This window comes from Carlito syrichta, unplaced genomic scaffold (genome assembly GCF_000164805.1).
Source record: "Carlito syrichta isolate Samal-C Ts95f unplaced genomic scaffold, Tarsius_syrichta-2.0.1 Scaffold316420, whole genome shotgun sequence".
NCBI lineage: Eukaryota > Metazoa > Chordata > Mammalia > Primates > Tarsiidae > Carlito > Carlito syrichta.
The window spans coordinates 1848385-1863698 of NW_007260516.1; the positions used below are offsets into that span (position 1 = coordinate 1848385).

Consider the following 15314-nt stretch of genomic DNA (forward strand, 5'->3'; position numbering starts at 1 on the left):
AATAATATCAGATAACATATTCAGAGCAAGTAATATGATTACAGATAAAGAAATATCGATTCATGATGATTAAAAAGGGTCATTTAATCAAGAGGACAGTTAATCCTAACTATTTATACATCTAATTACAAATCTTCAAAATCACACACACACACACACACACACACACACACACACACACACACCCCACTGCCTTCACTTTCATTCTCACCTGTTTATGTGGTCCACCCCCACTGAGATAGAGAGGAACTGTACAATCTGTCCTGATCCCTACCAAGTAAAGAAGCAAAGTCCAACTCTGTCCACTCCCTCAGCGAAGAAGCAGGTATAGACCAAGTGCAGTGACTCAGTGACCTCCCCACAGTGTGACCAAGAGTCCCGGGTTCTGAACCTGACTTGGTGAAACTCTGCAGGGAAGAAGCCCCATCTGATGGAGATTCACCCATTTCTGACAGACTTTGACCTCAGCCGTCTGAGAAGGGCACAGCTGTGGCTCTGGAATTTTCCATAGCAAAGTTCAAGAAAAGTGGGTTCTGCTCTGGTACAGGGAGGCTGTCTCCAAGTGGATGCTAATAATAAAAAATAACTTGTGTAGGTTGCATCTTGCAGCCCGATTGCTTTGAGAGGTCATTGTGCTCAGTCCATGGGGTCATTAATTTTAGTTGCCTCATTGCCACCCACATACGCAGCCAGTACATTCTTCAAGTCCCCTCAGGGGTGGTAGCAAAAGCACACTTTAGGATCCAGTCTGACTAGGGTTTAAACGATGTTCCCAGAGTTAACCCTCTGGTGCTCAAATTCCTTACTTGGTCTAATGGAGCCAATATCCCCCTCTGCCCTACATTATGATCTAAGATTTAATGAGATAGCATAATTAAAGGACCTGATCATTATAATGAACCTTCTACCACGCACTGTGCTGGCGCTTTAGGTTTGTTTTCACATTTGATCCCCACCACGTCCTACGAGAGCGAGATTATTACCCGCATTTTGCAGAAGAGGAATTTCTGGGAAATTTCTGACTAATTTCATACAGCTGGAGAAGAAGGCAAGCCAAAAATCAAACCCAGGACGGGATGACTCCAAAATGGGTACATCTACCCACTGACACCCAGTAGGCACAGGGCAAATCTTGATTCCCTTCTTTATTTCCATACCAGGGCTTTCTGAAAACGCATAATTTGATCACTCCCAAAAAAACATCGGCAGTCCAACTCATCAAGTGTCTCCCCAGACACCAAGGAACTGAGGCATTCCGGGTGCCACGCACTGCACAGACCTGTCACTGGGCACACCAGCACCTCTCTTAGATGGACAGTGCTAATTAACAAGGACCTGGAGGAAGACCAAGCTGTCACAGAAGCAGCTGGGGCCTGCTCCTGGCCAATTGAAGCCCCAGGCCTGAGAATGCAGCTTCTCCTCTTGCCAGGGGCTTCTCTTTTCTCTCACTGAAAGAGAGAAACATGATGAGGCTGAAGTGCTTGAGCCGATGAAGGCAAGGCCTAAGGAAAGACTAAAGGAGTGTGGGAGAGGAAAGATGAGTCAGCGCTTTCTATGTGTTGACAGGGAGGAAAGGAAAGAAAGTAATTTGAGGATGTTCCCTCCCATGGGGCAGGGGAGCGGGAAAGCAAAGGCAGTCCTTTAAAGAGGTTTGAGAGCAAGTTGCAAAAACCATTAGGGAGGCTCACTGGGGCGCTATGGAAATGAAAGTGAGTGATAACCAGTCTCATCTGTGTGTCCGTGGTTCAGGACTTAAATGTCATAGAGGGAATGTTTTGATCGTATTAAGCTCCGTGAAAAGAACTTGGAACCTTAACCATTCATTCATGCACTAGCACCCTTGTGTTGTTCAGAAGTGTCAGGAAGGCTTTGCAGGGCACGCTTCTGAAAATGTCAGCTGTCATCTTCATCGCACTCCGAAGCGGGAGGAAGTGACACATCCCTTAAGACCTGCTAACACAGTGCTCACTCCTGGGTAGTGGTACTCAGTAGCCCTCTCCCTCTTCCGGCTGAGGGCTTGCATCTGGGGATAGGGGACAGGGAGGAAGGGAGGCCTTCCTCCTGGTCCTCAGCCCTTTCAAGTCACTCACATTCTTACTAAGAGGCTTCCAAGGGTGACTTGCTTCAGGCAGTCAACGTCACTTTCCAAAATGTAAGTGAGTTATTCTCTCAAATTACGGTCACTTATTTCTGTCACTGTGTTAAAACCCAAATATGCCTCTAGTGTGAACGCATCAGATATGTACCAAGTTCTGCATGACAGTGGGGCCTCTGCAGTCACAAACAGTGGGGACATTTAGGGATAAAATTGTAACTGATGAATAGAGAGATTGAGTACACAAACTAGAGAACCAGTAGAAATTTTCGGCTCACTTATAGGAACAGCCAAAGACAGCCCACTAAATAAAGGGTCTGTCACCGGGCCCGGTGGTTCACACCTGTAATCCCAGCACTTTGAGAGACCGAGGCGAGAGGAATACCTGATTTCAGGACTTCAAGACCAGCCTGGGCATCTTGGTGAGACCTTGTCTCTATAAAAAAAATAATAATAAAAATCAGGAAGTGGTAGCACGTGCCTGTACTCCCAGCTACGCGGGAGGCTGAGGGAGAAGGTTCACCTGAGCCCAGGACTTCAAAGCTGCAGTAGCCATGATCATGCCACTGCACTCCAGCCTGGGCAACAGAGTGAGACTCTGATTCAAATAAATAAATAAGCAAACAAACAGTCAAGAAATTTAATGCACCTAAGGTGGGCAATAAATAGATTGCCATCTACAATATTCTGCTTGCAAGAACATTTTCATGGTTCTCCTTATTGACAAGTTCAATGAGAGGCTTTGTAAATTTTTGTCTAATTGCAGATAATAATCGCACTCAGGCTTTTTTCCTTTCTTGGGTCTGGCCTTGCAACTAGCTGTTTAATGCCTGTATTTTAAATTGACAAATACAAATTGTATGTTTATTTATGGTGTACAGCATGATGTTTGAAATATGTACACTGGCCAGGCGAGTGTCTGTAATCTAGCACTTTGGGAGGTGGGAGGTGGGAGGATTGCTTGAGCACAAGAGTTTAAATCAGCCTGAGCAACATAGCGAGACCTTGTCTCTACAAAAAAATTTTCTAAATGAGCTGGGCATGGTGGTGTGCACCTGTAGTCTTAGCTATTTGGGAGGCTGAAGAAAAACACCTGAGCCAAGGAGGTCGAGGCTGTTATGCCACTGTGCTCCAGCCTGGGTGACAAAGTGAGACCCCTGACTCAAAAAAAAAAAGTTTACATTGTGGAATGGCTAAATAGAACTAATTAGCATATCCATTACCTCACTTTTTTTTTGCAGTGAGAACATTTAAAATCTACTTTCTCAGTGATTTTCAAGTATACAATACCTTGTTACTGACTATAGTAACCATGTTATACAATAGATCTCTTGAACTTATTCCTCCTGTCAACTGCAATTTTGTATCCTTAGACCAAAATCTCCCAGTTCCTCCCCCCCAGCCCCTGGTAACCAGCATTCTATTCTTTATTTCTGTTAGTTCAACTTAAAAAAAATTTAGAATATATTTTTATGGGGTACGTGGGTGATTTTGACGCAATCATACAATGTGTAGTGATCAGCTCAGGGTAATTGACATATCCATCACCTCAGATATTTATCCTTTCTTTGTGTTGGGAACATTCTAAATCCATTCTTCTATTTATTTTGAAATACACAATAAATTATTGTTAACTATAGTTGAGTTCATCATTTTTAGTTTCCACATATAAGTGAGATCATATGGTATTTGTCTTTCTGTGCCTTTTTAATTCTAGCATCCTCATGCTAGGATTTAGAGTGACTTTTCTCTTTTTTTTTTTGAGTTAGAGTCTCACTCTATCACCTAGCCTGGAGTGCAGTGGCACACTCACGTCCACCTGCTGGGCTCTGACGATCCTTCTGCCTCCGCCTTCCGAGTAGCCGGAACTACAGGTGTACGCTACCACACCTGGCTAATTTTTGATTTATTGTGGAGACAAGATCTCACCAAGTTGCCCTGGCGTGTCTTGAACCTGCGGGCTCAGGCAATCCACTCGCCTTGGCCTCCCAAAGTGCTGGGATTATAGGCTGAGCCACCGAGCCTATCCTAGAGTGACTTTTCACTCACACAAAAGCAATGTGACATTCTCTTAATTGAGGAAAAGATCTACTCGTGCAAGAACCTATCCATATATACTAGATTTTCTTATAAATTGAGGATCAGAGAGCTATTATCATAATTCTGATTATGTGATTCCTGAGAATCCAGTTTATTTATACATTTATTTTGGACAGAACTAGGCAGTAGAAAAAAAACCCTGTCCAGAGCCCCAACTGACTTATTTTATTCATTCCAAAAAATATTTTGAGTTTCTCTTAGGAGCTAATAGCCAAATAGGCAGAACAAACTGCTTGTAAAATCTCCATTCACCTGATACATGGGCTCGCCATTTTTTTTTTTTTTTTTTTTGAGTTGGAGTCTCACTCGGTCGCCCAGACTGGAGTGCAGTGGCTGCTCCCGGCCACCGCAGCCTCACCTGCTGGGCCCCAGCGATCCTTCCGCCCCACCCTTCCAAGTAGCCGGAATGACAGGTATGTGCTACCATGCCTGGCTGATTTTTTTTTTTTTTTTTTTTTTTTTGTAGAGATAAGGTCTTGCTGCCCAGGTGGGTCTCGAACCCGTGGGCTCAGGCAATCCACTCACCTCAGCCTCCCAAAAGCGCGGGATTACAGGCTGAGCCATGGACTCGCCTTTTCATGAATGGTGGCCATTTTGTGAGACAAAATAACTTTGAAGGCTATATTCAATCATTGAGTAAATCCGCTTAATGTAACATACCTGGTCAAAGTTAATCTGTTTTCACACTAAATTCCTTTTTGATACCCTTACCTCACCAAGTGGTTTAGAAGCATGTACTCAGTTCTTTCTTTTTATAAAGAGCAAAGCTACTTGGGACACGAAAAGAGGAAATGAATCAACACCAGGAAATATTGTAGAAAGAGCATGGGCTCACTCTCATACACACTTGGGTCACAGCCCAACTCTGCCACTTACCCAGTTGAATGAATTTATGCAAGATTTTTTAATCTCCCCGAGCCTCAGTTTCTCATTTATAAAAGGGGTTGTTGTCTGAATTAAATATTACATAGAACGCTGCTTGTAATATGGTAGGTGTCCATGAATAGGAGCTTGTGTGATTGCTACATCACCGCTATATTCAAGTGTGCTGGCCAAGGCTTCACTTTGGGTACTTTTTTTTTAACCGTCTGACTGTGGTCAGGGACCAAATGATGGTGGAAACCAGAAAGATCAACTCTTAATTCTGCCCTTTGAACAGCATGTAGGCTGAAGGAAACTAAATATTTGCATGTGTGTTGGATCCATGATTTACGATCCATCCTTTTTGAGGGAATGCCAACCCACAGGGTTGCCAGAGTAGCATTTCGCAGCATCTGCACAAGACACACAGATCAACACCAGTGCCTGAGAAGGAAAAAGCAATGGGATCGGGAAGGTGTCTTGTGAATCAAAAAAGCTTGTGTGAGGAGGACAAGGACAAGATGTCCTGGAAAGTGTAGAATAGAGAAATGGCATCCCCCAGAAACCTCCAGGTTAGGAATTTAGAACATTCCTTCTAGCTACTGAATATTCATTCTACCTTTCATAGATTCCTAGGAAAGGAAGAACACAGAGTTGTCCATGACCCCTATCACAAGAGTTCTGTCAAGTCTTATTTCTTTTTTTTTTTTTTTGAGTTGGATTCTCACACTATTGCCTGGGCCGGAGTGCAGTGGCATGCTCACAGCCACCCCAGTGTCGACCTGCTGGGCTCCAGCGATCCTTCCACCTCAGTCTTCCAAGTAGCTGGAACAACAGGCACATGCTACCAAGCCCAGCAAATATATATTCTTTTTAATTGCAGAGATGAGGTCTCGCCAAGTTGCCCAGGCTGGTCTCGAACCCACGGGCTCGGGCAATCCACTTGCCTTGGCCTCCCAAAGTACTGGGATTACAGGCTGAGCCACCAAGCCCAGTCAAGTCTTATTTCAACAGGTTGGTTCTCCAGGATATTGAGGTTCTTTGGACCCATCCCCAAAAGGCAGACAATACTGAGTATTTTAGTGAAAATTAAGTATTGACCTGCTAAGGAACAAACTCATTGTATAGACTTTAAAAAAAAAAATTGTAGCCAGACTCAGTGGCTCAGCCTGTAATCCCACGCTTTGGGAGGCTGAGGTGAGTGGATTGCCTGAGCCCACGAGTTCGAGACCCGCCTGGGCAACTTGGCGAGTCCTCATCTCTACAATAAATCAAAAATGTAACAAAGTTTACTGTTTAAACTATTTTTAGCTTATAGTTCTGTGGCATTAAGAACATTCACTTTGTTGTACGACCACTGCCACTCAGCTCCAGAGCTTTTTTTTTTGAGTAGGAGTCTCATTCTGTCACTCAAGCTGGAGGGAAGTGGCACTCTCACGGCCACCGCAGCCTTGACCTGCTGGGTTCAGGCGATTCTTCCACCTCAGCCTTCCAAGTAGCTGGAACTACAGGGCTGTGCCACCATGCACGGCTTCCAGAACTTTTTAATATTCCCCCATTGAAACTCTGTACCTGTTAAAAAATGACTCTCTGTTTTCCTTTCCCCCAAAGTCACTGGAAACCACCATTCTACTCTGTCTCCATCACTTTTACTACCCTAGGTAACTCTCATTCAAGCAGAATCATGCAATATTTATCCTTTGATGACTGGCTTATTTCACTTAACAGAGTGTCTTCAAGGTTCATCCAATGTTGTAGCATTTGACAGAATTTTATTCCTTTTTAAGGCTCAATGATTGTGTAGACTTTAATGATGTTGCAGTCTCAATTGATGGCCTCTTATTTGAGCTTTGCAATAAAATTTCACGCTCAACGAGGCTTTAAAAACTGACATTCTATTAGCACATAATGAGCTGAAAGTGTTGCTGAGTATTTCTTGTAGCTGATGGAAAGAAATAAATGTATAGATTTTTTTAATGAAAATTGTCTTCACATAGTGGTATCTTAAGTTGGTAATGATGTATTGGTATTTTTGCAAAGAGATAATATTATTTGATTAATATTTGTGATTGTAGGATCAATCAGTAAAGCCACACGCCATTATTCCTGGCATCTGAGTGATAAGACGTATTAATAGGCCTCACATAGAGGCCTACAGATAATTTACTACTCCAAGGTTGCTCCCTGAAATAACCAAGCAGCTGAATTCTCATCAAATATTCCTCCCACCCTCTTTTACTAATCACCTTACTAAAAAGTTGTTTCAAACTCACATATAACCTATCTTCTTACGTGCTTATTAATTTTAGTATACATATTTAGTGATTGAATTCTACAATAAATTTGGCTCCAATCAGTTAAGAATGCCAGGCCGTGGTGGCTCTACCTATAATCCCAATACTCTGGGAGGCCAAGGCAGGTGGATTGCTTGAGCTCATGAGTTCGAGACCAGTTTGGGCAACACAGCAAAACCTTGTCTCTGCAAAATATGAAAAAACTAGCCAGATGTGGTGGCACGTGTATGTAGTCCCAGATATTTGAAAAGCTGAGTGGAAGGATAGCCTGAGCCCAGGAGATCGAGGCTGTGGTAAGCCATGATTGTGCCATTGCAGTCTAGCCTGGGAGACAGAGTGAGACCCTGACTCAAAAAAAAAAAGAAATATTATGAGATATAAAATAGAGCATAGCATTTCTTCAGGAGAAATGAGACTCTTCTCATTTAGGAGAGTAAACCTAAAAAGTATTATTAGTCTGCAATCATATTTTATAACTTTGGATAATATGAAACATACATGTTCACCTATTCCGGAGACTTCATAAAGTTGATCTATAACCTAGACTTGTTAAGATTCTGCGATGTTATCAAGAGATGAAACAAGCAGAGTAAGCCACTTACTTGTGAATTTTTAAAAATTAATTTTTTATTAAATTATCTGTAATATGTAATATTCATTTTTAAGCTGTGTCTTCAACTTTTGAGGTATCATCCCTCTCCATGTGTCTCTACCTCCTCAGTGTCCTTTGAACCATTCTAATGTAAGATGAGAAAAGCACTAAAAGGGTAAGGGAAACTTTTTGATCACAGGAGAAAGTTCATTTGGATGTAATATTAATGAATGAAGATGCCAGGAAAAAAGAGCTTGTAGGATGGGGCAGAGAACAAAACACTGTCCAAAGTCTCTGTTAAAAGTAATTTTTTTCGACCGGGCATGGTGGCTCAAGCCTGCAATCCCAGCACTTTGGGAGGCTGAGGCGAGAGGATTGCCTGAGTCCAGAAGTTCAAGACCAACCTGGGCAACATGGTGAGACCTCATCTCTACAACATATCAAAAAGTTAGCCAGGCATGGTAGTGTGCACCTGTAGTTCTGACTGCTTAGAAGGTTGAGGTGAAAGGATCACCTGAGCCCAGCAGGCTGACACTGGGGTGCCACTGTACTCCAGCCTGGGTGACAGAATGAGACTCTGACTCAAAAAAAGTAACTTTTTTCTAAGAATATTGTACATCATGCCTGTCATAAACACTCAGTTTCATTGTGCAATGAAGACAGATGACAAAGAATCTGCAGCTCCAACAATCAGGAGAAAAAACCCAACTTCCCTAAACTTTTCTCTGTCCTTAGAATCTGGCTTTGTCTGCTCTAAGTGTATAGCAGAAAATGTGTGCCTGTCGGGACTGGGGGCAGTTTATGTAACTAATTGGACATCTTCGTAAATATAAGAATAGGGGAAGCTCCCTCTGTTCTCATCTGTCCTAGAGCCAGAGCTTACCCTCCAGTGAGGAGGCAAGCCAACTTGAGAAGTACACAGTTTAGCTGTCCTATGCTGCCTCTCTTACATAAGCTTTTAGGTCAGGAAGCTTTCTCCATTTTGTTTCCAAATGGTAGGAGGGAAAACATTTTAAGTATCATTTATCAGTGGGGGAAAGAGCTTGGGAAGGTTTTCAGTCAGAAGAGAAGCTTTGTAGATCAGACAGTGTGAAGAAGAGATTGAAGACAGAGGAACTGGAAAAGAAATATCCCAAAGAGAGAAGATTAATTACTTTAGAAAGAGAGTTGACACTGGCAAGGAAGAGAAAGACGTATCTTTCTCAGAGACAGAAGATAAGTGAAAAGTCAAGGAGACTATAGGGAAGAATTTTGATATTGAGAAAAAGGAAGTTGAGGGAACACAAATATCAGCAAATTAGAAGGTGATGACTCCTTCTGAGAAAGAATGGGCGGAACTTGGGCTTTGGGGTGACTTGGCCCAGCCCAAGTGGGAATGCAAGGTGGAGACAGAAATCAATGAATGAAGGAATGGCCATGCAACGGTAGGGAGCCCCCAGGGTGATGTAGACTCATAGTGAGGCATAAGAAGGTGTATTTGGAGGACATATTTGAAATCTTGGAGATAGATGATCATTATATCTCAAGGGACACTTTGTGAATGTCAATAGAGGTCATGATAGTTGAGCAGATAGAATGCAACAAGGTATGAATGCATCTGTTGGTCTACGGAAGCCAATGAGAAGGCAAACAAGAGATACAGAGGAGAATTTAAAATGTTCACAGTTATATCCCAATAGCCCTTGCCTAACCTAATGATGCATCGTGTGAAATTACAAAGAAAACTTTGGGTGTGGATATGATGTAACTTTCAGAACCAACTAAATAGTCTTTGATTTAGCAGAGCAAGCTGGCTTTAGTCTAAAGTCTTATTCTAGCATGGGATCTGATATGTCACATGGATTTAGGTGGATGGATATGAGGAGTTGGAAGAACTAAACTGCTGTGTTAGTTCCCATAGGCACTGATGCCAGGGCAAAGTAACTGTCTTTTCCTCCACGTCCAGCAGGGTCCAGTGCACATTCTTCTCACTCTTCTGTTTTAGTCTTTAATCTTGCCTGTCTGAGGAAGTAGAAGGCTCTTGGCTAATAACTGGGTTATAACTATCCCTTTACAAATCATTTTTCTCAAAAATCTTTGAGAATCCAAGAACAGGACCTTTTTAATTGGCATGTCTCTAAATCTCACCTGGTATCTGGAATGTATGTAGACGTTAAAAAAAATATGTCCATGAAAAAAATGAGTGAATGGATAAGCTGCACTCTCTAAGAACTCACATTTCTTTAGAAGACACGTTCTTTGGATTTTGAAACCCCTGTGATTCTTTCCCACTCCTGTTCCACCCACCATGTCTTTTCAAACTTACATAGGTATCTTCCAACTGTGTAAATCCAAATTGTTGGTCTCTGTAGGCAAGTTCGACTTCTTCCCACCAGTTCTGCCCTGGATCTTTTGTCCTTAATTTTGCTGGTACCTGGACTGACTATCCCACTGCTCTGGTTGTGCCTCCTACAAGAACAACAGAAGTGATTATAGTAAGGCAATACCAAAGAGATGGAGTGGAAGAGCCTGCATAAATAAAAAAAAAAAGGCTGCATAAATATGACACCTCTATTAAGTGAGACATTTCCAACTTAAAATCACCACTCCAGCTTGACAGACGTCCCAGCTTTTTTCTGCCTTGGGACTGCTGATTACCAAGAGTACAACCCATCCATTCAACGCCTTTGTGTGAGTTAGTAAAAGGTGCCTCTACAGAGGCAAAGGTAACCAACACCCAAGTGCATAGCATAGCAAGGTGAACAGGGGCTGGATTTCAGCCTCCACTTGACCATTTGGGCAGGCAGATGCCTTGTGCGGTAAATAACCTGCATACCTGCGTTCTTTGTTCCTGCTGGTTATGCACTCTTTTCGGCCTACATATCCTAAGGAGAGTCTCCTATGCACTCCTGAGCTAAGGATGACAATCTCATTCTAAAAGGCAGGTAGCAGATTCCTGGTCCAAACTGACCCCTGGTAACAATTAGAAGACATCAAAAAGCAGAGTCCCAGGTGTGCAAGGTGAGTTGCTATTAGATGCTTGCCTCGCTCTGAATGTGTACCTTTCCCCTTCAGTTAACAAAACAAACCGAATAACTCTACTTGGAAGGCAAACTCTTAAAGGCAAACTCTTGCTGTCTCTTGATTTCATTTTCGTAGTTTAGTATAGGCAAGATTTGCCTCCATACTAACTGTACCAGTTCAGTAAAGCGATGGGGGAAAGACAGAGGGATGGATTCCTTCCATTCCTCACAGCCCAAGTCCAGGTTTCCAGGGCTCTTTTCAACGCAACCATAATGAATCAGGCAGTGAATCTTAGAGTTTCAGGGAGACAGCTTGATTAAACCCTGGGTGGGTCATGCCACCTCATTCCACCAGCTGGCGCTCAGGTTGACAGTGTTCAGACATGCTCACAGGGCTGTCACAGGTGGGGAGGGGAGGTTTGTTGCTAAGTGAAGGTTGTGACTCGGCCAAAGTCTGAAACTATATTTTTCTGAGCAGGATCCGTTTCCAAATCGGAAAAAGCCCTCTTTGTATCTAACTGAAAAATCCTGTCAGTTTTTTTTTTTTTTTAAGACAAGGGCAGAGGAGGATGAGTAGAGGGTGGGCAGGAAGTTTGGTTTCAGTGAGGGGAGGCCCATCTTTAACTTATCACCTTCAGTGAGGTTGGCCTCTCTCCACCTCCTTCACCATGGGAGTAATTTCTTAAATGTTCACAAGAAGTTTGTGAGACTGGACTTGCTTCTGTCCAATTAAAGGAAGAATTCTCTGACTGTCTCTTCACGACTGCTCTTCGGGGTGAGATGTAGCTCACATCGACCAAATGTCAGCCAAGACTCAACTCCTACTCTTGACCAGTCACCACAGTCCTCCACCTCCACCCCTTGGGGCGGTAAGACAAGATCTGGGTGGTTCCTGTTCATTGCTTGACTTGAATCAAGACTGTAACTGGGGTCTCTGTGGACCAGGAGGCCTCAGATTTAAAGGGGAAAGTCAGTAGGAGTTCAGCAAAGGGGTCCGACAGGAAGCCCTCCCACCCCCCGGCTTCTCCTACTTATAAAATCTGTAACACATGTTGACGAGATTCAGAATTATGTCATTGCCTCCTAACTTTTTGAGGTTCCAACTTCTGGGGCCCCTGGGATAGGAGCAGTTGTTCTGATAAAGTCAGGATTTAGGACTGGCAGCTGAAGTCGTTCAGGGCCCCTCCTCTCTGAGTTGTCTTCATTGCTTTCTGACAGCCACAGAGAGATCTGGCTGCTCTCAGACTGACAGCCCAAACAGCCCTGCCATGTAGAAATGAAATAAACAACTGGATTTTGTTCCCCAGGAGAATACATAGATGAGCATGGCCGCTGCCAGACCTGTGACGCCTCGTGTGTCAAGTGTCGGGGGCCAACCCAGGAAGATTGCACTGCCTGCCCTGTCACAAGGTGAGTGACTTCTCAGGATCTCCTGAGGGTGGGAGCTTAGGGGTGGCAGGATGGAGAGAGGAGGTGCTTACCCCCTTAGAGTCACCCATGGGACTGCAGGAAAAAGAAACAAACTTCTTCCTGTGACGCAGACATTCTCCTTGGTCTGGTCACAGCCCACCGCTGTAGCATCTTCTCTCCATGATGCCCAGTTTCCATTGCAAGAACCAGTTCCTTGGACACAGAAAGATTTTTCTCTTCAATGAACACGGTGCCCTTGATGCCATTTTCATGCCAGGAAGCTCATTTCTTTCTACACACGCCTCCCTCAGGCATCCCTTCCATCTGCCCACCAAATATTGTCTTATTTCTAGAGTCAGTTCAAGGGCTGTTTTATAATGACATTTCTGACCTTCTCCCAGTAGAATTAAACTCCCCTCCCCCCCACCCCCCCACCCCGCCCCCTGCTTTTTTTCTGAGTCAGAATCTTACTCTGCCGCCCAGGCTGGAGTGCAGTGGCATGCTCACGGTCACCGCAGCCTTGATCTGCTGGGCTCAAGCAATCTTTCTGCCTCAGCCTTCCAAGTGGTTGGAACCACGGGCATGTGCCACCATACCTGGCTAATTTTTTGTATTTTTTGTAGAGACGAGCTCTCGCCATGAGCTGAGGCAATCCTCTTGCCTCCGCCTCCCAAAGTGCTGGGATTACTGGCATGAGCCACCGCACCTGGCTAAACTTCCCTTTTTATGCCCCTTTGAAGACACTCGTTTACAAATCTAATCTCTTCATTAGACTATAGCCACCTGAGATGTCTGTCTTTGTATCTCTAGTACCTAGCAAAGTGCTAGGATAATCGTAGGCGCTCAATAAATGTCTGGTGGCTAAGAGTTTGAATGAATGGCCTCATCCCTGCCCTGCTAACTGTGTAGGAAGCAGGGTCTCTCCCCAGACCAGGACAACAAGGTTGTTCCAGAGTCAGATGCTTGGCATCTCTGGGACGGATGTTCCCTCTGTTTTGCAGGGTCATTTTGTCCTAATTCCTCCCCATAACTGGAATATTTTGGCAGGCAGAGGCTGGTTATTTTTTCCCGTTTATTCCTCACAGTGTTCAACACACAATAATTCAATGAATGTGTTTTATTGAACTAGATAAAGTATGCAATCAGTATCTCAGATTTGACTTTCCAAATAACTCCATCAGAAGGAGGAAGGAAGAGAGGACAGAATGAATAAGAAGGAAAAGGAAAGAAGGAAGGAGGAAGAAGACACAGAAGAACAATCTTAGGCATTCTCAGTGCTAACCGTGAGAACATTTTCCAAATGTCTCTAAAGAGATGTGTATACCTCTAAATATTGAGTTTGCTTTAGAGTAAACTCAGGGCATAATAGAATACACAGACAACATTCCCAAATGAGGTCCTGTTTCTCCAGTTCCCTACCACACCAACAATCAAATCCCACTGCATGTCTGAAGCAGGGACCATTTTAGCATTTGTATAGTAAGGCAGCTACCATCATTTCTTTACATTTCTATAAACCCCGGGCTTAGCCCCTGAAAGACAATTAAAAACTTGGACGAAATAAGTGTCCTCTTTGCAACTGTATTTAACATGCAAAGCTCTGTAATGCCAATGTCCTCCTTGCCCAAGCTAATTTCCCAGTTCAGTCCTGAGGAAGTTACAGAATCAATGAACTAATTAAAAGCATTTCAAAGTTACCTCTGTTCTGACCCACCCTCAAACGTTTTATTTGATCTGTTTCAATGAACTCAGAAAAAAATAACTTTTACTAGATTTTCTTCTGTCAGAACATTAAAGCACCAAGAAATTACATTAAGTGCCCTCTTAATGGCTTTAATTAGGCCAAGACAACAATGAGTTGGCATAACTGGACAGAGAACCAGCTAACTCTGACTTGCCATCTCTTCCATTACACACACACACACATACACACACACACACGCTGGGGAATTCTGGAATATTCAACACCAGTGGTTGAGATCATCTCTGCCCAGATTTTTAGCTCTTGGTTTCACTGTCTTCTCCCTTTCTGTCAACTCTGTTGGATCTTCAAGGATTCACTGCCTATGAAAAGGTCAAGAGTAGGCGTTAGTTGGGGAGAGAAGCTTAATTCCCTTTTTATGCCGCTTTGAAGACATTCATTTACAAATCTATCTCTTCATTAGACTAAAAGCCGCACAGGCATCTATAGAGATGACCTTACCCAGACATCTCAGGAAACCATGAATTAGATGATTGGTGGTCCCAGAGATGCCTGGAGCTGGCTTTAAAGAAAATTTTCTGCCTGAGCCCACGGGTTCGAGACTCACCTGGACAACTTGGCGAGACCTCGTCTCTACAACAAAAAAATCAAAAATTAGCTGGGTGTGGTAGGGCGCGCCTGCAGTTCCGGCTACTTGGAAGGCTGAGGTGGAAGGATCGCCAGAGCCTGGCAGGTCGTGGCTGGAGTGGCTGGGAACGGCCACTGCACTCCAGCCTGGGCAACAGAGTGAGGCTCCAATTTAAAAAAAAAAAAGAAAATTTTCATCAACCCCAATTTCTACTTTCATAGAGCAAAGTATCTCCTCTCCTTCACTTGGAAAAATGTGTTGGTGTTATTGAAAATGGTGTTGGTGTTATTGAAAATGGTGTTGGTGTTATTGAAAATATGACTTTTTCAAATTTCTTAGCAATTTTTCTTGGGGAAGATGGAGGGTGCAAGGGGGGTGATCTGACTCAATGACTTCATTTAAGCATAACCATCTTCCCTACCTTTCTGTCTTCAAAAAGACTCATCCTCTTTTAAAATTATGTCCCCAACCGGGCTTGATGGCTCAGCCTGTAATCCCGCGCCTTTGGGAGGCTGAGGTGAGTGGATTGCCCAAGTCCGCGGGTTCGAGACCCACCTGGGCAGACAAGACCTTATCTCTACAATAAAATCATAAAATTAGCCGGACGTGGTAGCGCGCGCCTGTAATTCC

General features: G+C 43.6%; 1 protein-coding gene across 1 annotated transcript in view; it reads left to right on the forward strand.

The window, feature by feature from the left end:
• Positions 1-15314, forward strand: part of PCSK5 (proprotein convertase subtilisin/kexin type 5) — a 467206-nt gene that overhangs the window by 321007 nt on the left and 130885 nt on the right. Inside the window, exon 23 of the mRNA XM_021707170.1 lies at positions 12252-12354. Within this exon, the coding sequence (XP_021562845.1) occupies positions 12252-12354 (103 nt within the window). The remainder of the gene's footprint in view (positions 1-12251; positions 12355-15314) is intronic.